This window comes from Dicentrarchus labrax, unplaced genomic scaffold, assembly GCF_905237075.1.
Source record: "Dicentrarchus labrax unplaced genomic scaffold, dlabrax2021, whole genome shotgun sequence".
Lineage (NCBI taxonomy): Eukaryota > Metazoa > Chordata > Actinopteri > Moronidae > Dicentrarchus > Dicentrarchus labrax.
The window spans coordinates 26339450-26366861 of NW_026136713.1; the positions used below are offsets into that span (position 1 = coordinate 26339450).

The 27412-nt window shown below is 41.9% G+C and overlaps 1 protein-coding gene across 1 annotated transcript; it reads left to right on the forward strand.

The window, feature by feature from the left end:
• Positions 1–63: 63 nt before the first annotated feature.
• si:dkey-89b17.4 (zinc finger protein 646) lies at positions 64–27273 on the forward strand. Its single transcript, XM_051419776.1, has 5 exons — positions 64–236; positions 8468–11277; positions 11645–12751; positions 13887–14749; positions 22938–27273. Exons 2-5 carry the CDS (start codon positions 8693–8695, stop codon positions 23363–23365), a joined length of 4983 nt encoding a protein of 1660 aa, XP_051275736.1. The 5' UTR covers positions 64–236; positions 8468–8692; the 3' UTR covers positions 23366–27273.
• The last annotated feature ends 139 nt before the right edge of the window (positions 27274–27412 follow it).

Below are 27412 nucleotides of genomic sequence, written 5' to 3' on the forward strand. Positions count from 1 at the left end.
AGCGGCAGCGCACCGCGCGGCGAGCAGCGGCAGCGGCAGGAAGTATGCTGTCGATGCGGCGGCGGTAGAGCGGCGGCAGAGCGGCGGTAGAGAGGGGGGGGGAAAGAGCCAAGAACCAAAAGTCGGTGGTTGAATAGAGGAGGAAAAAAATAACCATGCCTAATCCGTGAAAGTTGCAGATTCTGTATCTCCACGCCGTGCATCGTTGACCGTGCGGAGGCAGAGGCCGCTGAGGGGTAAGTGTGGAGCGGGAAACGGATCAAAAACGAGGTTTTCGTCGGTCGCGGCCGCGAAGTGTTTGTCGAGATCTTTGTGTAGCTGCGGGCTAGCCCGGGGTTAGCTGGCTAATGCTAACGAGCTGCTTCCAGTCAGTGCAACCGGGATGAACTCACCGGGAAAATACGGCTCATGTTGTTAGTAACTCGCATTCACTCGTGTTTGTGTTGTTTGTCGGTTTTGTTTACCATTTTGTTGTGTTGAACTTCCGTTTTACCCCCGTTCTCATCGCGGGGGGCTGCTAGCTTAGCCAGGCGCTAACGCTAACGGTAGCATCGCCGTGTATTTCCCCCGCTTATGTGATCGTTTTAATTTGAATTAAAGCTCTAAAAAATGTCGCTGGTTGTTTGTGCGGTGTTGTGCGTCCTGTTTACATCCTGTTTACACCGTATTAACGCATCCTCGGCGTGCGGTTGTAGCCACAATGCTAGCTAGCGACTGTTTATTGGGGGCTAAAAAAGCGAGGCTAGCGTGTTAGCGTGTTAGCATGGGGGAAAATGGCTCGCTGCTCGAAAGCCATTTTCCGATGGAGATGGGGTCTCAGTGAAAGTGGGCTGATGGCTGTAGGTGTTGTCCCCGCTCTGCTGGTAGCATCATGTCGGCTAATAACACCGTTTTCTACGGGGAACTAACCCCCGTGTTGCCCTCCGTCTGCCGGCCGGGCTCGGGTGTCGCTCCCCGGGTTAAATTGGGGAGTCGGCCGGAGGAAATGTCGGCGGTGAATCGCTCCGCTTTTGTCCGGATAAAATTCCCGCTGAGGCTGAACCCGACCGAGAGGAGACGGGCCAAGGTCAGGGAGCCCCGCTGCGGCGGTGGGGGGGTATTTCTGATCTGATTATGTGCATATTAGTTTGCAGATATGGAGTTTAATGCAGAGTTGGAGGCGGTTGGCGGGCAGAACAGACCCGGTGATCCCTGATACCTCACACTCTCAGATGCATTGAGGGATAAAGTGCAGCTTTAATGAGGCTGGCGGGATTTTCTGGAGCCAAGAATCAGTTTGTTTACATTATGTGCAGTTGGAAGAAAACAGGCAGAAAGTGTTTGTGATTGGCTGCTGATGAGAGGATGAATGAGAATAATGTGAAAATGAACACTTACACACTGGTTGTCCTGGTATAGAAACACCTGGAAATGGATTAAAATGATAAATAATGTGTGTAGTGCAGCATTGTAACAGCCCCCCACTGTTAATGAGGACTGTAGTAAACTGTAGTAACTGTAAATAGAATTAAAGCTGCACAAACAAACATTATAATAAACTGTTAGTGATTAATGTCACAGCATCAGGACTTTATTAGGTCATTCCCACTGATCTTATTGCGTCTGCGTGTCCTGGAATACCTGGATATTTAGGGGCTGGTTTCCAGTCATGGAAACACCTGGAAATTGATTAAATATCCTGGAAATGATTGATGTGTTGTTTGTTAACAAGTGTCTGGTTCCTGATGAGTAAACTGATTTATTATTCATGAATGAACTCAGTAAGTTTAAATAAAACTTTTGATTTGGATGAATTTTGAGCAGATAATTTGAATATAACGTACGAGATGAGTTTTCCTGATATTCCAATAATAAGTCCTGGAGAACCTGGATATTTACAGATGAGTTTTCCAGTCATGGAAACACCTGGAAATGGTTTAGAATATCCTGGAGATAATCTATGTTGTCCTGGAAAATTCTTATTGAGTTTTAGCTGATGTATACGACATTAATGAGGAAAACTGTAATCAGATTACAGGAGGACAAGCTCACATACTGACCACCTACCTGTCGGGAATTGACGGGCATTATCAGGATTATTGGGAATATCTTCATGTGGCTTGACTTGAAAAAGCTCTCTAGCTCAGCAGCACACAGCCATATATTGATTTCCTGCTTTATATAATATAAATTTAAATTCTGACATACAGAAGAGGGAGACGAGAATCTGTGATCCAGTAAATGTAAAAGTGAAGTTCAGTGTTTCCGTTTGGGAATATATGAGGAGGTTCCAGGTCCCTTGAGGAGGTTCCAGGTCCCTTGAAGAGGTTCCAGGTCCCTTAAGGAGAGCTGTATGAGTTCTGGAGGAGGTGGACTGATATCTTGTTATCTGACTCTGGATAAGATGGGATGTGTTGTTCTTTTAACCCTTTCAGTTATGTAATGTGGGTCCGGTCCCCTATCCGGGCCGGTTTGGGCCTCTGGGTCCTGGTCTTGAGAGTGAGGTGGTCTGATCTCCAGTGCGTCCTGACTGACTGTGTTTGCACTGTGTGCTGCATTGGCTGCATTTCCCTGTTACAGGTGTGTCCTTGAACAGGTGTAAGGGCACTGTGTGTGTGTGTGTGTGTGTGGGTGTGTGTGTGTGTGTGGTCTTTCTGCTCCACTGAAGCCTTCCTGTTGTTTCAGTCTGTTACACTCAGATGTGACTCCGGTAGATCCAGACCTTGACTTCTGTTGGAGGAAGAAACCATTGAGGTTTAATGTGTTTGTGTAGAATTCTAACCAGTTGTCTCAGGACACTTCAGAGCCTCGGAATGGGATGCAGCCGATACATTTATAAGGATCAGTTAGATGTGTTTGGATCAGAGCTGTGTGTTTTAAACTCTTTAAAACACGACAATGATCATTGATCAGGAGATGCAGCTGATTGTCGGTTATCGTGCAGCTCTTGGCTCCATTATAGACAGCATTAACACCGGCTGTGTGTTGGTGGTATTAATACGTATCATGGATCAATATATTGTGATGCTCTAATCCAGAGGTTCCAACCTTTTTCACTGACTGTATTCAACACAGAACAGCTGATAAACAGTGAACAATAACTGATTATTTCCTATATCAATAACAATCAGAACAACTTAATTTGCTTCTTTCTGGACCAGGGTTAGGGTTGTTTTCTTCTGCCTGATGTTTCTGCTACAGCTTGTATTCAGATATTAAATAATACACAGTAATGCTATAAGTTACATAAATTAAACTTGAAATTACACAAACTCAATTTTAATTAGTAGAAACGTTGTTAAGGAGCTTTTATTAGTTTGTACAATACAAATAAAGATTAGAAAATGAAGCCAGAGTTACTTCAGATCACTAAAGCTACCTGATGAACAATGGTTTTATAACTGAGTTAGTTTGAATGTCATCAGTTTAGTTAAATTAACTGGTTTTACAGTCTAATCTCAACTATTTAAGTTTTCTAGTTCGCCTTAAAGTCAAGATGGCCCCATTTTTAGGTTTTGGAGACCACTGTGGGGGTCCCGAGCCTCAGGTTGAGATAGTAATCCACATTGTGGTGTAAAGAATAACCTCCTGCTGCTCCATCCATCAGCTGACTGCTGATCAGTTCCTACAAAGAACATCTGGAAAATGTTTCATTCTTGTTTTCAAGAATACACAGAATTTCCAACATAATCTGGTGTTTGATGGACACAAACCAACAGTTAGTCTCTGTAGCAAACATTAAATAATCCTGTGTAAATATATATATATATATATATCCACAGCTGCATTTACATGAATCTGAATGTGATGATAAAGGCTGGACCAGGTCTGTGTTGGACCAGGTCTGTGTTGGACCAGGTCTGTGTTGGACCAGGTCTGTGTTGGACCAGGTCTGTGGGATTATAAATGAGGCAGAAGTCTCAGCAGACTCCCAACCTGCTCAACCAGCAAATGCTTTTATTTTGTAGTATTATTATTAATTCATGGTACATGTTATTTAATGTGTGTGTGTGTGTGTGTGTGTGTGTGTGTGTCTGTGTCTGTGTGTGTGTGTGTGTGTGTGTGTGTGTGTGTGTGTGTGTCTGTGTCTGTGTGTGTGTGTGTGTCTGTGTGTGTGTGTGTGTCTGTGTGTGTGTGTGTGTCTGTGTGTGTGTCTGTGTCTGTGTGTGTGTGTGTGTGTGTGTGTGTGTGTCTGTGTGTGTGTGTGTGTGTTATTTTCCTCTCTGCTCTCCTACCTGTCAGACCACAACTCGTCACTGTGTGTGTGCCCCCCCCCCTCCTCTTCACCCCCTCTCCCCTCCACCATTTTCCTGCTCCACACCTTTATTTTCCAACGCTTTCCTTCGTTTTTTTTTTCTTTCTTCATCCGTCGCTCCAAACCCCTAACAGGCTACCACCCCTCCCCCCACGGCTCCCTCACGGCTCCCCTCCTCTCCCCCACGGCTCCCCCACTGCTCCCTCCCTCCATCTCAGCTTCTCTGGTTTGTTTTTCTCCACCTTTAACGTCATGCCTTCTTTCTTTCTCTCTGTTTTTGAGCTCTATTTGCATTATTTCTTCTCTCTTTAACCCTTTAAACACCAGAAGCAGCACTAACCTCTAGGAACGCACATATAGATATTTATATATAAATATAGATATATATAGAGATATTTATATATAGATATTTATAGATATAGATATTTATATATCATATATAGATATAGACATATATATATATTTATAGATAGATATAGATATTTATATATGATATATAGATATAGATATATAGATATTTATATATTTATATATAGATATATAGAGAGATTTATATATAGATGTATAGATATAGACGTGTGTATGTATATGACTGGTTGTTATGTTTTGCACATTCAGGAAGTGCCATGTTCTCAGTGCTGTAGTTTTATGTATCCAATGTATTTAGAATTAGAGCACTGCAGAATGTTTAAAAAGCTATGAAAAACCTATGGTGTGTGTGTGTGTGTGTGTGTGTGTGGGTGTGTGTGTGTGTGTGTGCATGCTGTCTGCTGTGTTCAGACTGTTAAATAAAAAAGATTGTTTATATTTTACTACTTGTATTTTTGGATGAAAACAACCATATGAAGTAATATAGAAAACTGTATTATATTGAATTATACAGTATCTTAATTTATTCCATCAGGTCAAATATCCTATATGGCTTTAATAGAAAATGTATTTGACGCATCGTGATGCATCGAGGAATCGAATCGAATCGCTGACATGATAATCGAAATGGGAGATCAGTGACAATTCACACCTCTAAGTATCACACCTTTATATTTTATAAAGAAGTTGATAGCAGGTAGTTTTTATGGTAATGAGGTTTATATTCCATAACTGTGATTGTTTGTGATTAGAGTTCCCGTTGTAGCGGCCCCTTGGATTTATGGCTCAAGACGCAGAGAGTTTCAAACGGGTATTGATTTATTTCTTCCTCTCAACGAGCACCATGCACCATAAGCACCGTGAACACCGTGAACACCGTGAACACCGCGAACACCGTGAACACCGCGAACACCGTGAACACCGCGAAAACTACAGAATAAAACAGAAGAAATACTAAATGCTTCTCTGTACTTCCACAAATAATTCGCACATAAATCATGTTCACATATTAATCATGTTTACACCCAATACAAATCATTTGAAGTAATAATGAAAAATGAAATGAATTATGTTTTTAAACTATTAAGACAAATGTATCACATGCTTCTTTTAAATGAAATACAACATATTATAATTGTATATTGCTTTTATCCAGATGACATGTGCAATTAACTCATAAACAAATGAAGTAATGACATTCTCTCTTTCCTTAAACAAAATCCTATCTGATAATAAAACACACTCCACATTTTTTCATACCTCCGCTCTCCAAGGGCGCTAATCAAAGAGTTTCCGCCATCAGCTAGCATGTCTTGTTAACACACAAACAATAATACTGTGTAGGAGAATATTAATGCAATTTATCAGACATTTACACCCGTAGAGTTTAAGATCATAAAGGTTGTCAGCTGATTTTATTCATATAATTTGTGCATAAAAGGTCAAATAAAATCTGTAACCTTCCTTGTGTTAATACACAAGACAACAGGAATGTGATTTCCTTCCTTTGACCTTCGACCGGAGCTCTTTTAGCGACCTCGTCGTCTCGTCGTGTCCTCGTCTTCTGCCCCTAATGAATGAACTCCAGCAATCAGCTCGTATTCACACTGTATCAGTGGTTACACTGAGGGCAGGTGTCTTTATATCTATATATTATAGAACAACATGAGATTGAAGACAAACATCTATTTTATTCATCCTTTATTTTCTATATTAAATAATAAAATCCTAAGTGAAATGTCTTTGGGCCTGATCGATGTTATGATTCTTCACATATTTATATATCGATATAACGCTGTGTGTGTGTGTGTGTGTGTGTGTGTGTGTGTGTGTGTGTCGGTGGGGGGGTGTGTGTGTTGGCAGAGCAGATTAACATGGCCGCCTGCTGTAATCTATTACAGATTAGCCCGTTAAAACTGTCAGACATCGACTCACTTTAATCACCTGATCCTTAACGAACTATTGATCTGATTACTGACCTGTGTGTGTGTGTGTGTGTGTGTGTGTGTGTGTGTGTGTGGGCTCTATATAGTAATATTTACTATGAGACCGACCGGGTTAACCATGAATGAATGTGACTTAATAGAGAAATGATAATTAATCAGTTATTATTATAATAATTATAATTTTATGCTTTATGTTGTACAGGAACAAATATATGGTGATGTGAATAATAATCAGCCAATGAGATAACTGATAATTTCACATTTTGGTATTTTATAACCTGTAGTTTATGCAGTGAGTTTATAAGTGTGAGAGGCTGAGAAAAAACAAACAAACAAACACTATTGTTTACAACAACAACAAACTATTCAAATGTTCATTTATTTTTTCAAACATACTTTTGCTTTTATAGAATTTAGTCTATCGATCATTTTGCATAGTAAATGATTATTATGGACCCTTCATGTATTGGCTGTAATTTAAATAATATAATAAATAATGATTATCAGATGATTATTATTGTTCATCCCTAATAATATTCATTGATCTGGTCAGAAAGCTGTTAGTTTCTGATACAAAGAGGCTGTCAGCAGATAGAAGCTGAGTAAAGAGTCCTGTAGAGGACGCTGTGGTTCAGGTGGGGGGGGCGGGGGGCAGGCAGGTGCGTCGTCCTCCGTCAGAGCGTCACATGATGTCAGGAACAAACAGTAGAGAGTCAATATTAGACCATCAGCAGCCTCAGTGCAGCACCTTTCTGATCGTAAAGTGACTGAAACCATCAGTTTTTGTTGAATTGCTGATGGGTTAGGGTTAGGCTGAAGTGTTTCAGATTTGGTTGAAGTTGATCATTTTGTGGGTTTTTAGAAGCATGAAGCTTTTACTTCCACCTGCCCAGCCTATAGATAGACCGATTAATTGTTCATTATGATTGGTTCAAGTTAATTCTGTGTAATTTTGAGATAATCAGCTGACGCCTGCAGTTTATTTTAGGTATAAAATATGCACAAAATCAGCAGTTAGCAGCAGACACTTGTTCTGTGTGGTCCTGCTGTTGTCTGCTAGCAGCTGTATCACTGTGGATAACCTGAGTGTGGATGCTGCTGCTGTAGCTGACTGTTGGTGGAGGCCGGTGGGAGGGTTTGTTGATCCTGTGGAGAATTCACTGTGTGCTTCGGCCTCTTTACACTGTCAACAAAGGTGTGTCCTTCATGCTGCTGTCAGTCAGCTGTGAATGGGGCAGGGAGTGGAGCTATGGCCCGCTGGCTTCAGGATTCACATCTGCTGCTTTAAAACGAGATGACTCTGAAGCTTTGATTAATATACGGCCGATTATAAATAATTAGTTGATGGACAGATCATTTATTTGCAGCTATTCTTATAGTCACTTAAAGAAAAATGCCAAATACTCACAGTTTCCTGCTCTCTTCTGTTTCATGTCTCAGTAAACAGAATATTTTGGCTGTTGTTGTCCGAGACTTTAGACTCAGAATGATCAAATTAATCAATAACTACAATGATTATTTGTCATTTACAATTTTATTTCCTTTTCTTGGCAAAAACATTTAACTGTTAACTAACATTAAACTGATGTTAGTATTTGAGAGCATTTATCACAATTGTTGAATAATCTTTCATCTTCGTCAAATGGAGAGTTTAACTTAATTTGAAGCAGCAAAGAGGAACTTTCATTTACTGTTGATTCTGCCCCTGTGGACAAAAGCGGTAGTGTTTCTACCGTCTTGTCTCATTGATTTCAAGGGGATAAGAATAACTATATAGACATAGGTTCATGTGGGTCATATACAGGCATCAGTATGAACTGAGACTAGTTTCATAAGCAGCTAACTCCTTTACTTGAAGATGAAATGGTTGTTGCTTTATAAGTAACCCTCCTTCTTTCTCTTCTTTTTGTCTCCACAGTGATACCTCATTGGCTGGTGTGACCCCCGCAGGCCCGCCACCTCCCAGGGTGGGCCCCGATTGGCTGGACCTCCACTATTGGCTCTTGGGGAGAAAATGGCTGCCAGCGCCGCCCCCCAGCTGAAGAGCTAAGCCCCGCTGTTTCCTCCTCCACCTCCCTAACATCACTGTTCATTGCTGTGTTGTGAACTGTGATTCCCGCCAACTTATTTGCTTTAGAGTACTATGGCAATGCATGATATGAGTCGTGCCAAGGGTTTCCCCTGTAAAGAGTGTGATATGGTTTGCCCGAGTACTCCAAGTCTTCTAGAGCATATGAAAGCACATTATCAGCAAGAAGAGAACGGACGTTTTGAGTGTGAACAGTGTGGCCGAATTTACAAGCACGCAGCTAGTCTAGCTAATCATAAAAAGTCTCACGAAGTAGGTTCATTCCAGTGTCCTGTTTGTACACGCACCCTACCCAACGCGGTAGCTTTAAAGAACCACCTCCGTATCCATACATTGTCCCCTAGTAGTGCACACACAGAAGAAGAGAGCGAAGAAGTACCCGAAGAAGCCGGCCACGACGAGAGGGACTACGGTCTCGCCCAAGACCTCTCGGACGGGTTTGGCCGCTCCCATTTGAACAATAGTGGTATGGGACATAGTGTCCTACAAAGCCACGAGACAGACGACCACGGAAAAAAAGGCTCCCCTGAGTCCGACGACGCTTGGGACAGACCGTTCAAGTGTGATCAGTGTGACCGAACCTACCGGCACCACGGTAGCCTGGTGAACCACAAGAAGTGTCACCAGCAAGGAACTTTTAAGTGCTCTGTGTGTTTTAAACAATTTAGCAACCTGGCTGCCTTAAACAGCCACGAGAGAACTCACTCGAAGTTCAAGACCCCCGGGGCATCCATGGTGAGCAGCAGCAGTAGCAGCAGCAGCCTCCACGACTCGGAGCGCAGCAGTGGCACACAGTCGTCCCAGAGCGACGACACGGCCTCTTGCTTCTGCCACCTCTGCCAGATAGCGCTGCCGAATAAGACAGACTTCCAGGAGCACATCCTGCTGCACAACACGGCCTCACCCTCCCTTGGACTGCCGCGCAGTTTCCCAGGCATCATGCCTCACAATCTGAGTGCGGTGCGATCCCCAGCGTACACTCCTGCCCTGGGGGACCCTCTGCCCCTGCCACCCCTGCCAAGTGAGAAAAGAGGTCCCTATGACCCCATAATGGGCCCTCCAGTCAACAATCCCATTTACACATGTGCATACTGTGGCGCGGGTCACCCAGATCTGGATACCTTGAAAGTCCACTATCTGACCCATGACCCCCACCCTGCCTCCCATGGCCAGGACAGCTCCATCCTCAACTCAGACACACTAAGCTCTGGATCACAGGGCTCTGTGTCTTCTCCCTCTGGTGGCCGCGTGCCTCAGGCCAATTCTCCAGATGACGGAGAGCGTCGCTTTAAGTGCGGGGAGTGCGGCAAAAGTTACAGGCATGCAGGGAGTCTGGTGAACCACAAACGCTGCCATCAGACTGGCCACTACCAGTGCACCATCTGTTGTAAGCAGTACCCTCACCTGGCAGCGTTACACAGCCACCTACGAAGCCACAAAGGGCGTCCCTCCAACCAGCCCATCGGTAACGACAGCAACGACTGGCTATCTCCAGAGCCGCTAACTCTGGACTCCCAGCAGAGCTACGTCCAGGAAGGCAGTGGTGCCACCACTCCAATCTCACTGCCAGGAAATCTTGGAGACGCTGCCCACTTTGTACCGGATGGTGGCCACAGCAGTGGGTTGGACTCTCTCGAGTTCCACGATCGCTTTGACGGCAGCTCACTTTCTCAGAGCAACTCTGCTCACCGTCAGGCCGACAGACACGTGTGTGCAGACTGCGGTGAGATGTATGGAGATGTATCTGGCATCAAGTCACACATGTGTCCCCGCCGTGGCCAGCAGCAACAGCAGCCACAACAGCCGCAGGGCAACATGTCCAACGGTTTTATGGGGAACATGAACTACCACAGCTCCAGTGGGACCTCGCTGCCAGCTGGAAGCTCCAGCAGCCTCAAAGTAGGCAGCAGCCAACGGCAATACTCCCAGAGCGGAGGCAAGAGAATGGGCAGCAATGACAAAGATGACGAGGATGATGGAGAAGTGTATCAGTGCTCGGTGTGCGGCAATCACTACGCCAGCCTCAGAGCTCTCAGGAGCCACTTGCGTAGCCATGCCAATAACCCAACAGGGCCAGGACCTTCCAGTCTGGAGCACGAGTGGAGGATGATCTGCTCCACCTGTGGCCAGAGCTTCTCTAGGAAACAGGACCTCCTGAATCACCAGTTAGTCCATGGCCCCCAAAGGCCAGACGGCCAGCAACAGGGTATTGGCGCAACTTCAGCTAATGGCAATGACAAGATGGATGGACGCAACCACATTTGTGTCGATTGTGGCATGTTTTTTGCTGACCGCCACCACCTGATCACCCACCTGTGCCCCGGTAAGAATCGGGCTGGCTCACTGAGCAAGCAGGGTCTGAATGGAGCCAAAGGGATGTCTGGAGGAGATGGCGTCGGTGGTGGGGTCGCCGGAGGAAGCCGTGACGTAGGTGGCGATGGACGTAGACCTATTGTTGACCAAAGTGACAAGCCCCACAAGTGTGATCAATGTGGACGAGGATACAGGCACCCCTGCTCACTTCTCAACCACAAGAAGTCCCATAAGACTGGTGTTTTCCGCTGCTTGGTGTGCCAGAAACGCTACTACAATCTGCTGGCTCTCAAGAATCACCAAAGGACCCACTTTGATCTAAAGAGGTAGGTCCCTGTCTGTCCATTTTTGATTTAACTATTTCATCACAATCAAGGTTCCAAACTACTGTTGATTAGTGATTTTTCAGCCCAATGTGGAGGCTGATTACTTACTAGATAGGATTTATTTCTGTCCCAGCAATTAAATTTGTTGCCAAACTGGTTGTACTTCAGTTGATCATTGTAACACTGTGCCAGGACTGCCAACCTTATAAGGAATTTGACATCTGGGCCTTAATGCATAAGATTATAGCCTCCACAAAGGGTTGTGTGTAGTACCACCAATGCCTTGATATGGGTTAAATTTTATTAATCTCACGTATTTACAGAAATTCTACTGTGTTTTCCTCATTTGTGTCCATTCATGCTGCAGGCACAAGTGTGAAGAATGTGGCAAGGCCTTCAAGATCCAAAAGCAGCTGATCAACCACCTCCGCCTCCACGAGGAGCACCGGGCCAAAGGTCTTGTTCGGACCGGCCCTAACGGTTCCCGCTTCCAGCAACCTGGCCCATCTCAAATGCAAACTATGCAGAGAGGAGAGTCATCAAAGGGAATGGGCGTGAAATACAGCCATCAAGGGTTCAAAAAGCCCTACTCTTCAGCTGGAACATCCAGGCCCCAGAAGTTTGACCCAGCTGAAACTGGACGGCGGCCCTTTTCCTGTGAAGAATGTGGAAAGACATACCGCCATGCAGGCAGCCTGGCCAATCACAAGAACCTTCACAAAATTGGGGAGTACCACTGCAATGTTTGCAACTCTACATACCCCAACAGGCTGGCAATGAAAAACCACCTGCGTCTCCACTTTGCCCAGAAGAAGCACAACTGCCAAGAGTGCGGCAAGGGCTTCCGCACCCAGAGGCAGCTAGCGACCCACACTACAGCTGGCCTGTGCAAAGGCCCGCAGGGTCCCGGGGCCCAAATGGATTTTGAGTGCGATGGCTGCTGTGAAGGCTTTGCCACGGCTGACGAGCTCGCAGCCCATGACTGCCCAGCCCAGCACCTGCCTTCATCCTCCTCCACCAACAGCTCCACCAACATCAGCATGGAGAGAAGCTCTGTGGACCTGGACTCTGACGAGAGACCCTACGCCTGTGACCTCTGCAGCTGCGCCTACAAACATGCAAGCTCCTTGTTGAACCACAAGCACACTCACAAGACGGGAAACTTCCGGTGCAACTTCTGCGACAAACCCTACACCAACTACATGGCGTTACGCAACCACATGCGCATCCACACGCAGCGGAAGAAGCACATCTGCCACACGTGTGGGAAAGCCTTCCGGCTGGCCAGGTTCCTCCGCAACCACCAGAAGGTCCATGAGGAGGGTGCTACCCCGTTCGGCTGCCCCACCTGTGGGAAGAGTTTCCAGGGAAGGTCCGGTCTGGCCAGGCACCGCTGCGGGGACAACCAGGTAGGCATGGAAGTCAGGAGGAAGGCCACTGCACCCACGGGAGAGGGCGAAGAGTGTCGGTACACGTGAGTTCTCGTCAGTTGTTTGTGATTCTTCGAAGTTGAAAAAAAAATAGTGAAGATAAATTTAGGTCTCTACATGTCTATTACAGGTATATGATCTCCAATCCGGCTTCCTTGGGACCATACGCGTGCCGGAATTCGGATTTTTCTGAAGTTTGGACAAATTGAATTAGTGGAGAGACCAGATAAGTCAACCCTGTTTGCTTTCAGTTAGCATATATCACACACTTTAGTTTTCCAGGCACCCACAGTCAAACATTTGATGTTTAGATGTATTGTTTTAATGCTTTGTTTTCTCAGCAAACTTTGACACAGATTTGATTTACGTAGTATTTTGTATATAGCATATTAGCTAAATTTAAAGTATTGATGTTGTGTGTTCCTTGCTCTTGTTATGATTTTGATTGTAGTCTTTGTTTGTGTTTGTTTTCTTTAGTTAGCATCATGATACTGGCCAGTAATTAGACTAGAAAATGCCGTTATGTGATGGGGCTCTTGCATTTTGATGTCTTGGCAAACTGAAATCACAGGGAAGATTAGGAAGTATTTGGAGCAAGCTGCACTGCACATGTCTAGAGGTTATTATTCCTAACAGTTAAAGGACTCTTTACTACAGCACAGTAGCCGACTGGTAGAGGTACTTTGGGCATGTTTGATGGATTTTTCATCATTACATTCAGAACTCACCCTAAAGAAGGCTGCGATAGAAGGTCTTTGAAGCTTGTGTCCATTTGTGCAGTGCAGGGAGCGGCAGATACCTCCCAGTTCCCTACATGAATCCCAGTTGTTTGTCCATAGTTTCTCCCATGTCCCTCCCTCCCCCACCCAGCAGTCCTCTCCCCATGACCTGTCTAGAGATCATAACTGTAAATGGTACACCACTTTGTAGTAGTCTTCTTTTAAAAGCATTAAGCCGGATTTCAGATCATATACCTGTATGTGCAACATCTTAGATGATGAGTAGTTAAAATATTTGAATAATTCTATAGGAAAAGTGGTAACCAGTAACTGAGATTAACTAGAACGGTGGAAACAAACTACCATCTTCCGTTACTAATCTCCCTTTTTCTTTCTTTCTGTCCCTCCTCCCATCCCCTTCTTCCTCCCCCCTTGTTTTTCCTTCTTTGTCTCTGCACAGATGTGATCAGTGTGGCCGCTCCTACCGCCATGCCAGCTCCCTCCTTAACCACAAGAACACCCACACTGTCGGCATCTACCACTGCGCCGTGTGCCTCAAGACCTACTCCAACCTGCTTGCCCTGAAGAACCACCGCCGTATCCACTCCGAGACACGGCGCCACCGTTGCCACGACTGCGGCAAGGCCTTCCGTGTTTCCTCCCAGCTCTACAACCACAGACGCGTCCACCAGAAGCAGCGGGAGCTGACCTGCCGGTCTTGCCAACGAGCCTTTCCTACGCATGCCAGCTTCAGGCTCCACATGGAGATCACCCACGGCCAGGCTCCGCAGCCCCGCCAGCCCAGACCCCAGCAGCCTCGACCGGGGGGCTCCCAGGAGCTGGGCTGGGGGTCAGGCTTGGACCTCACTTTGATGCAAGAGCAAGGACTCGACCCCGGCAGCATGACCAAAGCCCGCAGCCGTGGGGGCAACAGTGAGGTCATAAAGTCCCATGTCTGCGACCAGTGTGGTCGGTCTTATCGGCACGCCAGCTCCCTGCTCAACCACAAGAACAGCCACAAGACCGGGACCTACTTCTGCAACTCCTGCCAGAAGGAGTTCCCCAACCTGATGTCCCTCAAGAACCACAGACGGATCCACACCGAGCCCAAACGCTACCAGTGCCCCGACTGCGGCAAGTCCTTCCGGGTGTCCACACAGCTCATCTGCCACCGCCGCATCCACACCAAGGAGAAGCCGTTCTCCTGCCAGCAGTGCGACAAACGCTTCTCGTCCAAGTCCAACCTGAGGCACCACATGAAGGTGCACTGGAGCAGCTCGACGGCGCCCCCTCCCATGGCCATGGGTGCGCCCAACTTCCTGGGTATGCCCGGCGGCCCCTTCATATAAGCTAAGGGAGGAGGGAGGGGGTGGTTGGGCGAGACGTGGGGAGGTGGGAGGGAGGTGGGGGGGCAGTCACATGCCAAGGTTTCTGGAGGTGCCAAAACTTAGCTCTTCCTACTGCTTACCCTCCTCTTCCTCATTTTCCATGTGTGGCTGTAGTGTGTGTGAAGGACAGGGTGCTTAGAGTCCAGGTCCTGCATGACAGAACATGTACACAAAGCAGGAGACACAAAATGGACGCCACACACACACACACACACACACACACACACACAGACTGAAAATGGAGGACACACACTCCCGACGCTCACGTCTTTATAAACTTTCCTGCGCTGAGGCTTCCTTCACGGACGTTCCCATGAGGCCCTGGTTGTAGAACTGCCCCCCCACAGACTGACTGACAGGCAGACATGGACTGTAGACAGACATGATTCACTACACCTGCCTTACTCCCTCCTGCATGTTGCCCTGTAAAGTCCAGGTTCTGGAACGTGGAAGCCCCCCAGAGCTGCAGTGACTGAGCAGAGACTGTAAAGACTGATGAGTCCTGTGGTTGTGATTTGACTGACGGTCGGGGGCCGAGCTGCTGTGAGGGTCCAGATAAAAGAAGTCTTGTTTTCGAGCCATCTTGTCCATTTCAGTCCCGGGAGCTGATTGGTCCCGTGTTGCAGTCGGGTTTCGCCCCCCATCCCAGTTCTCATGACGTTTATAGGGAGTTTTGTCTTGATGAAACTTTCTCTCGTGGCCTTTGTCACAATGTTTTTAAACCACATTCTGACCGAGTCAGTCTCAACAAACTGTTTTTATTTAGGTGTGACCAACATGTAGACGCAGTGGACGTGCTGGTGAAAGACAGAGCTTTGGTTTATTTCTCCTTTTTTGTACCTAAATGTTTGACGGGAGACAGCAGTGACTTCTGGGAGCTTTTAGGACTGAAGACGGGACGCTTCAGTCTCTGAGGGTCTGGTTTAAATGTGTGTATGTGTGTGTGTGTTCTCCAGCACCAAGATGAGCTTTATATTCTTGTAGCTTCCCAAACAGAGACCACTTCCTGACGCCTCGTTCACACGCACAGATTCAACGGTAGCATTAGCCCGAAGCTAGCAGGTGAGTTTTGCGTCATTTACACTGTGAGTCAGTCGTTGTTCTGACTGAAAGATGAGGTCTTTTATTTCCTACTAATCATCATCATCAGCATCACCGTGGCAACCAGCTTTTCCTCCATTTTGTTAAAAACTCGTTATGTAGTGAAGTCGAGTAATAAACAGTCTCAACTCAAGAAAAAAAGCCAGTAAGTGGATGTTGAGTTTCTGTTTCAACGTCACAGACCTAAAAGCTCCCGAGTTCGTATTATAACTAACTAAAACTCTAAAAATAAAGAATGATACGGTTGAAAGCTCCAAAAAATAGAAGTAGGTGGACTTTGAGTCGGGTTTAAAACTAATCTTTTAACATATCTAACATTTGTTTTTACATAAAACATTTGCAGACGTCTTCAGGGTCACCGAGCCCCTAAATCCAGTGGCCAAAGCCCGTCCCGCTACTTTGGCCTTGCAGCAAGCCCCGCCCCCTTTTGGGAGGAAGCAGTCGCTCTAATTTGACTGGCGGTAAATGTAAATTCTGACATACTGTAGGTATCCTCTAAAAACCAGTCGGAGCCAATCAATCAATAATCTGTCGTTCTATAGAATCAATAAACAACTGTTTGAGTCCAATGTGACGTTTCTGTAAACTAATGTTTGTGTTTATTAATCCACCTTTTACTACCACAGAAGAAGGAAACAGGAGGGTTTATCTCCACTTCCTGTTACTTTCTGCTGTAAAGCTTCATTATTAGAAGGTCAGCTCAGTTTATGGGATTTATTAAGGTTCAAATCCCCTCTGCTCGACACTGTCACACCAAACTCCATTCAAAAAACCACTGTTTTAAGGGTAGAGCCTCGTTCTGGAGACGGGTGCTGCTCTGACGGTTAAACCTGAATCTGTGTGTGTGAACACTTCCTCTGTCTCACTGTACCGCCCGGCCGAACGCTGAGAGAGAAACCACGTCACAAACTGTAAAGAAAGGTTGTATATTGTTTGATCCTGTATTGTACTCGTACTTCTGACTGTATTCTCTACAGTACCTCTTTTATAAGAAGGAAAAAAGACGACAGATCATTGTAGTAATGCATTTATTTATATTATTATTATTATTAACACTTGTAATGGACGGCGCTAGTCTTTAGGATGTGTGAGTTTAGAGCTGTGTTGATGTAAAACACCCCCCCTTTACCCACAATGCCCCTGTTCTGTGGAGATGACGGACTCTGGCTCCACTGAGACTCTCCGTGTTCTGATGTGTGAAGATTTAAGGAACTGTAACCACACGATGGAAAGTGTTTTTCTTGCCTTTTATCTAAGTGATGTTGTCTTTCTCAGTCGAGCCTTCCCATCGTCCCTCTCTTCCGTATTTATCTCTCCATCGAGTTTGACTGAACCCCCTCCACCTCCCTCCCTCCCCCCCTCCCCCTCCCCTCCCCCCCCCCCTCCCCCGCCTCCTTCCTGTTTCACCAAAATCAAACTCACGTTGAAAAGGGACGACTCGGTGATCCTCCTCTTTCTTTGGAGTGCATTCAGTCCTCATCATTTGAACCTCTTTTATGTTACACTTTTATGGTAACCTCTTGTATTTATTGGTGTTATTATTTTGTTTCCTTTATATTTAATTGACTATCTGGAAGCCTCTGTGTGTGTGTCAGCGTTTTCAGGAGCACTGGTGCTAGTTTTAAAAAAGAAAAAAAAGTCAAAGCCGTGCAGTGACCGTCAAGTGCTGTAGGAGTCGATGTGATCTAGAACACAGAAATAATAACTGTACATTCTCTATTTTTGTTTTTGCATTTTCCTCCTCCACCATGTTCGGTTTTGGTTTCTGAGTGGACACTTTTCCCGCCTGCTTTTCAAGTAGTTTGTAGAGAGAAGAAGAAGAAGAAAAAAGATCGGTTTGGAACAACTATAACCCCCCTCTTTTGTTTTAAAGTCTAACTTTTGTTTCCATGCATATATATGTAATGCTTACTATACACTTTTATAAACTATGTTTTGATAATTCATTTCTTAACAGAAGAACTTGTCCATATACTATAACCCTTACTGCTGAGTACTGAAAATAAATAGCTGAAAACAAAACGCAGTCGAGGTGTTTTCAATCGGCTCTTCTTCTCCTGCAGTGGTTCCCAACCTGGGGGTCGCCAAAGCTTCACCGGGGGTCGTGAGATGATTTTAATGAGTGTAAGAAAACATAAAATATACACTGCAGGTCGATATCTCAGAGTTTGGTTCATTTCTGTGAAGAAATTAAACATATTTTTAAAGTTAATTCAACTTCAAAAAATCATCAAAACTGATCACAATTACAAGTAAAACTCAATTTTGTAAGTTAAAAAAAGATTATTGATCATTCTTTAGTCGATTTAAGTGACACTGAACTGGAAAAAAAAGTATTTAATCAAGAATGTTTCTAACTTGAGTTTAAATTGAGTTTGTGTTACATAAAATATTCAATGTAATCCATTTTAACATTATTGCTTCAGTCAGACTTAAATACACAGAGTAAAGTTAGATGTGTTTCTGTGAACAATAAAACACAAACTGAGGAAACTGGAGGCAGAAATATAAAAAGAGGAAAATCAAGGACAAGAAAAGAATAAACCAAATAAAACAGATTATACAGAGTAATAAAAGGGATTAAATGTATACCAAAAAAAAAGAGGATAAAAGATTAAAATTGATGAAATCAAACATCAGTTCAAAGCCAGACTAAAAAGGGAAGTCTTGAGTTTACTGAGATCCACTCTGTGCTGCTCTCAGGTCCTCGGGAAGCTTCCAGAGTCCAGAACCAGAGTGACACAGGTAACACCAGAGGACCTGAGGGTCTGAGGACCAGAGGGTCTGTGGGTCTGAGGACCAGAGGGTCAGAGGGTCTGAGGACCAGAGGACCAGAGGGTCAGAGGGTCTGAGGACCAGAGATCCAGAGATCCAGAGGACCAGAGGGTCTGAGGGTTTCAGGGTTTTCGGGGTTTCAGGGTTTCAGGGTTCATGGTGTAAAGTCTGGTCCATGAGTGAGACTGAGACCCTGAAGTCTTTATGAACCAATAAAAGGATCTTAAAATGGATTCTGAAGCACAGTTCAACTAACTTCAGTGTTTTATTTAATATATCAGGAACCTTTTCGATCATTTATTAAACTGACGTATTTGATTTATAATCCATATTATTGAAAACTGAACAATGAACCCAAACAGTGAACCAGAGATTTTATTTATTTCAAGCTGATTATTTCCTGTTTAGGGAACTTTTGATACAATTCTGTCTGTATTCTGTATTTTAAAGACTCTATATTCTTAACTAATATTCTTCTTTACTGACATTTACTGTTTTCTCCCTGAAACTTGGCCATTCTTCTGTTAGACAAACACTGAGATTTACCCCAACTGTGAATATTTAAAAAATTTTTTTTTTTTACACCCCTAAAAATCAAGAAGGCCTTGCGACCCCCTGTGAAACTTTGGCGACCCCCAGTGGGGCCCTGACCCTCAGGTTGGGAACCACTGCTCTGCACCTGTATAATACAGCAGCTTTAAATAAATGCTGCATATTGTGTGAGTGGATAAAAAGTATAAAGCAACACCGCCACCCATCGACAACGCTCCTATTAGACTGACAGTGAATACACTCAGTTCATTAGGATCAATTATTATAGATTATTACAACCAGCACAACGAGGACATTCCTGGTTCGTACTGTGGGTAATGTAATCAATACGTTCCCGCCTCTCAGTGGCTGCGTCACCGTCTCCTGTAACGGCGTCCGGATGATTCAATGTCAGAGTTACGAGTAGAAACAGTTTTTTAACTCTGGTTCAGTTTCCCAACATAACATTTATTTCTACTGATAATAATTAATATTAATTTACACATTTAGGATTCAGTCTTAATGGTCTTAATGGGAGCTGAGTTTGTTGTGATTTATTGATAATAATCAATTAAATATATATAAAGATATTGTGTTGATAGGATGATGGATGACAGCAGGAGGAGGAAGTGACAGATTTAATTAATAAATATTATTTATACAGTAATAAATAAAAGGATGTATATAGAGCCAGATAACTGTTACTACAAATCTATCATTTATTAATTATGTAGAGAATAAATAAATCTCTTTAAAGCAGATTGATTTAGAACATATTCTGTAATTAGTCATTTTTACTCATTAAATTCTAATTATAGAGCACAAATAATTATTTTCACTTTGTATGAATGAGAAATATAAAAATGTGTCAATATATTTTGACTGTTTCAGCTGCTCAACAGAACATTACAGTTTATTAAAACTGTAAAATAAAAATAGAACAAAGTCTATAAAGTAGAAATAAAAAGTAAAATTATATTTACTAGAAGATAAACATGAAAAGAGAAATCAATCAAAAACATATCAGGATTAACTTTATTGATACAAAATGCTTCACACAACAAACTGAAACAAAAAATCTAAATATAAAGACAACAAACAATTAAAGCTGATATAAAAATAAACACCAGGGAGACAAATGATGTAAAAACACTGATTAAAACCTAAAAACTAACATTAATCCAGATTCAAAAGATCTTTAATTTCCTTTGATAACTGAGAGAGTTCCAGCTGGAGGGCTTTTACTCTGAAGGAGCCGCCAGCAGGAAGTGTTCTCCGGTTGTTCAGAGTTTAAATTTGTTTCAGATTCATCAGGTTGGCGTGAAACAGAGCATCTGTTGGGACTATTTTCAGCAGCGGATTAATCCACTTCAATCCAATATGTGACTTTATTCAACCTCCAGGGGCTCTGATGAACCAAACTATCCTTTTATTCTCACTGCCTTCAGGTTTTAATGGATCAGAATCAGAATTAGGTTTATTGCCAAGTAGGTTTTTACACCTACAAGGAATGTGTCCTGGTGCATTGGTGCATAAAATATACAAATCACACAAAATTATAAAACAACTGGAAACTAACCCAACGAGCATCACAAACCATCTTAAAGAAAAACCTGAGATCCTGATACGACTAAAGGAAAAAGTTGAGAAAACATTAAAGTTTTAATTCACATTTTAAAGCTCTAAAATAAACAACCTAATAATAATCTGTTGTTGAGACAATTTACTTTTCTTCTTAAAATATTTATATTTATTAATATATACAAATGTAAATTGTTCTCAGTGAACACGATTTTTCATTATTTGGTGCTTGAAAATTAAATATTTGCGATTAAAAGTATTTAATTATTTAGTTTTATTTTTTATTTTTTTGTTTTTAAGTTTAAGTTTTTCTGAGTAAATGATCATTAATTATTAGTTTACTAAAAAACGAGTTTCAGTTTGTAATTTAGTGGAGACAGTTTCACTGAACACTGTAAAACGTTTAACTTTTTTAAATAACTTTTAGTTTCAGAAACTTAAAATTCTGTATTTTTAAAAAACTGTTTATAGTGAGCTGTGAGTCCGATTGTTTTCCAACTTAAAATAATTAATTAACAGTTTTTCACTTTAATGAGTTTTCTGAACATTTTGTAAACACTTGTTTTTGAGATTTAAGTTTGGTTGGTTCCAGATTAATTTAAGATTTTAAACAGAACATCCGGTATCTCTGGTTTCTTAATGGGTTTAATGACTGAAGGCTTGTAAAGAAAGTCATTTATTGATGTAAGAGTGCAGAAATTTTTATTTTCAGTCACGTCTGGATGGAAAAATGCTTTATAAATAAATATTTTTTCTGTTTTATAAAATATAAAATTCAGAATTTCTAAAAATGAATGTAAAAAAGAAGAAAGACCCGATACTGTTCTCCAGTTGGACCCAGTCTTCATTTTATAGCTTTACCTTTATGTCGTTACATTTCCATGGAAACAGTGAATTAACAAATAAACATAAAACAATTTATTTACATAATAAAGATCTCAGGTGTCAGATAACAGACGATTCTACTCTTCAACTTCTGGGAAATAAAATGAAATAAATAGTTTTATATCAGCGTCACACTTTCATACAGAATGAATTTAACAGTTATATATATTTATATAAAATAATAACGTTAAATGTAATAGTTAAATAAAACCATCACCGTCCTGCTTCCCCACAACGTTTGATAATGTCTTTAAAACGAAAGTAAGGAGGTCTGAATATGAATCTATGGATCCATTTTACAGCTCAAACAACAGCACTGAAACGTTTCTACACCAAACTCCATTCAGAAAATGCCGGATTTTACTGAACTGTCTGATGATGATGAAGATTTGTGTTTGAGGAAGAAACCATCGAGGATGTCGAGGATTTACTTTCTGTTCTCAACCTGGATCATTTTTAAATGAACCAAACGGACCCAAAAGCTGCAGTTTGTATTTTATAAAGTTTCCACAGTCGGATTCTGTGTAAAAACCTTTATGGTAGATTTATAAATGAAGACCCTTCGGTCACGCAGCTCAGACCCAACCGGCAGACGGACGACCTCCAGGGAATCGAACATTAATCACTTTATTGTGACTCTGGTTGTAAACTGAACGCTCGTTAATGAAGCTCTTTGTTTTATTCTGAAAAGCCGTTTTATGGTTGTTTTCTTTTGACTTCTTAAAATCGGAGTCTTCATACTGAGAGATCAGAACTGACCTTTGACACTTTGCTGTTTCCTGTTTTGTTTTTCCGTCCTATTTTAGCTCCGTACTAATCATAGATGTGAGACTCCATGAACGGGAACAATTAACAGGCTGATACTGAAACTAAATATTACTTGAAATTACGTTCCAGTGATAAAATTGTGTTTAATTAGTTTACAAGCTGAAGAAGATCATCATGAGATTGCTTTTTGTTTTCCTGTATTAATAAAATACAGATTAATAATTAAACAGTTGTTGTTCTTAATCTTTTAATTATGAGGTTTCTTCCTGTAACTGTGAGAATCAGGTCTCTGTATTTTAGAGTTTTTGTTTTCTTCAGACAGGTTGAGGTTGCAGAGCGGCTCAGTGCTGAACTAGTTTTATATTAAACTGACTTGATGGTTTTGTCCTCTTTGTAGACACTGTGCAGGACCTCCTCGCTCTCTTTGGAGTCTGGATCAGTTCCCTATCTGAACTAAAACCCTGGTGTTTGTCTCCTCTCAGATCTGAGTCCAGTGGGTTCGTCCAGCAGCTCCAGGACCTTCGTCTGCGGTCAGTGTGGTCGCTCTTACCGCCACGCCAGCTCCCTGCTCAACCACAAGAACAGCCACAAGACCGGGACCTACTTCTGCAACTCCTGCCAGAAGGAGTTCCCCAACCTGATGTCCCTGAAGAACCACCGGCGGATCCACACCGAGCCCAAACGCTACCGCTGCCCCGACTGCGGCAAGTCCTTCCGGGTGTCGACGGCGCTCGTCTGCCACCGCCGCATCCACACCAAGGAGAAGCCGTTCTCCTGCCAGCAGTGCGACAAACGCTTCTCATTGCGATCCAACCTGAGGCACCACATGAAGGTGCACTGGAGGGGTGTGCCACTGTCTCGAGGGACGTCATCCGCCTTCCTCACTGTTGCCTCCAGATCTTTAATCTGACAGTCAGCCTGAAATATCTGAACTCTACTCATATTTAAAGCTCCTCTTCGTTCTCTGAGTTTAAATGTTTAATCTGACAGCTAAAGAGCCTCTTTACTGATACAGGTCATTTCCTGTTTCCTGTGAACTCTTTTATAGCTCACAGACCTTCATATTCCCATTGACAGTGAATGGGTGACTGCTTTTGCCCCGTTGGACTCGTTGGTATCGGTCTGTAGGTTTAAAGACTTCTGGCTCCTCTGCAGAGGTGCATTATGGGTATTCTTTCCACGACCTCTTCCTCCAGCCTCAAGTAATCGTTGTTTGTACATTAGAGACTTTTACATCGATGACAAGCTGCAGGACGGACGCAGTACACTGTAGAAAACAGTAACTTGTAATTTCAAGGCAACTGTCTTTATTACATTTTTGAGTTTTAAGTCAAACTCTTATGTTTTTAAATAAACTAATAATAATTAACACTAATTTACTTTTCTAATTTAAAACTTGATTCTTTGACTTTTTTAAAAATAGAGTAAAAGACAGTAAATTTTCAATTGCAAATATTTAATAAAACAAACAATGACAAATCAACTAAAGATTACAGGTCAGAGCAAAATGCCTTTTTAGTTTAATTCAAAACTTAAAATTTTAAAGTTAAAAGTGTAGTGAAAACAGTTCATTTGAAATTATGAGTTTTCCTAACAGTTTTTTTACAGTGTAGGTTTATTTCATTTATATGAAACTGTGATTACGAGACAGAAACTGGAGTTTGAGGTGTAAACGATGTGTTCAGGAGGATCGTACGTTTCAGTGCTGCGACTGATGACCTCCACGATGTGTTCAGGTTCAGACTCAGTGTTCAGTGAAACCTAAACCCTCAAACAAACTGTGAAGTGGAAGAACAAACTGAAGACGAAGAGACCTGGACGACATCAACGTGGACGAAAAACGAGGAGATTGTGTGTGTGTTTTTGTGTTTTCTTTTGTTGATCTTCAGACTCGAATGAGAGAAAACAGAGAAAATGTGTTTTTGTGGGTTCAGATGCCTTCGGGGCAGCCAAAAAAACCCTGTAAACACGAGCTGCACTGATGGGAATCATACCTGTGGAGGTTAGAGCGTGTATCAGGTGGACAGACGCCGCAGTGGACAACGTCATTGGGAGCTTTAGTTTCACATAGTCGGACGACGTGGACCTTCATCATCATCATCATCATCATCATCATCATCATCATCATCACCTGGTCGCAGCCAATCAGCACTCTCCTCTTCAGGCAGCCTATGGAAGCCCATTCATGCCCTGTGAAGAAAAACTACCGTATTAGATTTTATAATTTTACATTTTAGAATCTCATAATTATAAAAAATAATTCAGGCTCAGTAATTTGTAATTGTATTAATTAAATAGTTCACATTTGCTTAGTTTTTAGTTTAAATGTTTGTAGAGAACAAACTGCCTCCTGAATGAGTTTCAATGTGATATACTGTTATAATTATATTTTCTCATAAATATGAAGGTTGTAACACACCTTCTCATAATGAGAACCTTTAATAATTATGATTGATGATCACATTATTATTATTATTATTGATCATCTCTGAGAAACTAACTTTGTTTCTTTTATCTCTGTTTTTAAACTCATATATATGAGTTAATATGTAATAATTAGGAAAAATGCTATCATAATTATGTTATTATTATAATAAGATACAATCTCATAACTTCGATTTAAACTCATAATTTGGTGAAACTAATTATACTAGTACTACTAGTAATTAATGAGATAACATTTCATAATCAATACAACTATGAGGAAGTTTCTCCAAATTATTATTATAAGAAAAAACACTGAATGATAAAACGTTGATATTGGTATAAAAGTGCTTCCGTAACAAACTGGATGGATTTGGACGTGAGCTCGGACCGGATTCATGGGGGATTTCTGTCGAGGACAAAGCTGCTGTTGGGAGCCGTGTAGTTTTTGTCCCTGAAGAAACTCACCGAGAACAGACGTCAATGATTCCTCGTCCTCCTCCTCCTCTTCCGTCCTCCTCCTCCTCTTCACCTCCTATCTGAGTGTTCACTTTGTTTTTGGGGCACCTGTACTTTGTGACTCTGTGCCTGATAACTCACATATACCGTTAGTCGAAGGGTTGTGGTTCAAACTAAAGAGAAGTAGAATTTATAAAAGTAACGATGTGATGACGCCCGTGTGTCGCTCACAATCTGCAGCACAAAGGAAGTGAAACCGAAATCTGACCTGGTTCAACAGCTGCAGTCATTGTGGCGGCCATTTTGTGTCCCTTTCTCAAACCTTCATTCCTACAGAGAAATCCGAGACACTTTCCTGAATTTATCAGTTAATGTATCCAAATTGTGAGATCTGTATCTGATTTCATGATCACAAGATGTGCATCTGGTAATTAGGAGATTGTTTTGTTGTAATTATTTTTTTTCATAATTATGAGATTCTGCAATTATGAGAAAACATTAAGTACAAGATAAAAACATTTTCATAATCACCCAGTTACACAGAGCTCGTAACTCTAAAAATATTTTCTGCTAATTATCAGATACAGATCTCTTATATAATCTTATATATATGTGAACATGATGACGATCTCTCATAATTTCCTGAAAATGTATCTAAATTATCTAAAAAGAAATATGAATCTGGTGAATATGAGAATGTTTTTTTCTTTTTTCTTTCTTCTTTCATTAATTATGAAAATATCTTCTACTAATTATCAGATACAGATCTGATATTTGTGAGATCTGGATCTTGTAATTAGGAGAAATCTCATAATTATTTTCCTAATGATAATATGAGAAGGAGATAATTTATAATCATAATTATGAAAAAAAAACCAATATCTCACAAAAACTTTTGTTAGTAATTTCTTAGTACAGTAATTATGAGATATTAAGTCACAATTTAAAGACATTTTAATAGTTGTTGCACTGTGACTTATCTTCTGACACGTAATGAAGTAAAATGTTATTCAGCCTTCAGAGTTTTATTTAATCACAGAACATACGACATTTGTTTCAGATGGTCAGAATAATCCGGTTTATTTCAGTTGGGGATGCAAAATGGCATCGTAGGGAATCGACCTGTAGAAACGTAGCCGTAGACTGTTGGTGCTGTTCGGTTAGATGATGTGTCGTTATTGTACCTCTGTATCCTAACCTCTGTATGAGCTTTTATATACAAACCAATATCTGTAGATGACCTTGATTTGTTAATGAGCGAGCAGCATCACTTCCATTCAAACTGTAACAGATTGATTTTTATTTTTTCTTCTTGGTGGTTTTTAATAAAACAGAACATTTCTGCAAATTTGATTCAAAAACACAAAATGTGGATTCATCCGCCACTGAAAATAGTCCCTGACAAATTCTCTTTCTCAAACATAAAACTACATATTTGTGTTTTTAATAATTGAACAAAGACAGAAACATCTGATAAATCATGTCGTCTTTTTTCTTACAAAACCGGATGATCTGATTTCCTAATCACTCGTTCAATAACTTCGCAATACTTCACCTCCACTTCCGTCATTGTGGACCTTGTGATCAACACCTTTAAAGTTATATACACAATATATGGTGTATATACCACTGACATATAGTGGATCCTTTAACATACAGCAAAAACATAATTTTTATAGTAATAATAATAATAATACAATCAATACTCACCACCAAGAATAAAAAATGTGTGTTTCGTTACAGTTTCACTCAAACGAACAGAAAGTGTGTGAGAGCTGCTGTGATGGTTTCTGTGTTCTGTGTTTTTATAAATAAATCCTGTTTCTACACGTCACAGAGTTCACAGAAACATATTAGTGCTCTTATTTTGGTAGGTTCTTCATCGTTTCCAGTGGTCAGTTTTAATTTGGAAAGACATTAAAAAAATGAAACTTTCGTACATTACTTTCTTTACTCTCATACATTACTTTCATACTGTGTTACTTTCATACTGTGTTACTTTCATATATTACTTTCATACTGTGTTACTTTCATACATTACTTTCATACTGCGTTACTTTCATACATTACTTTC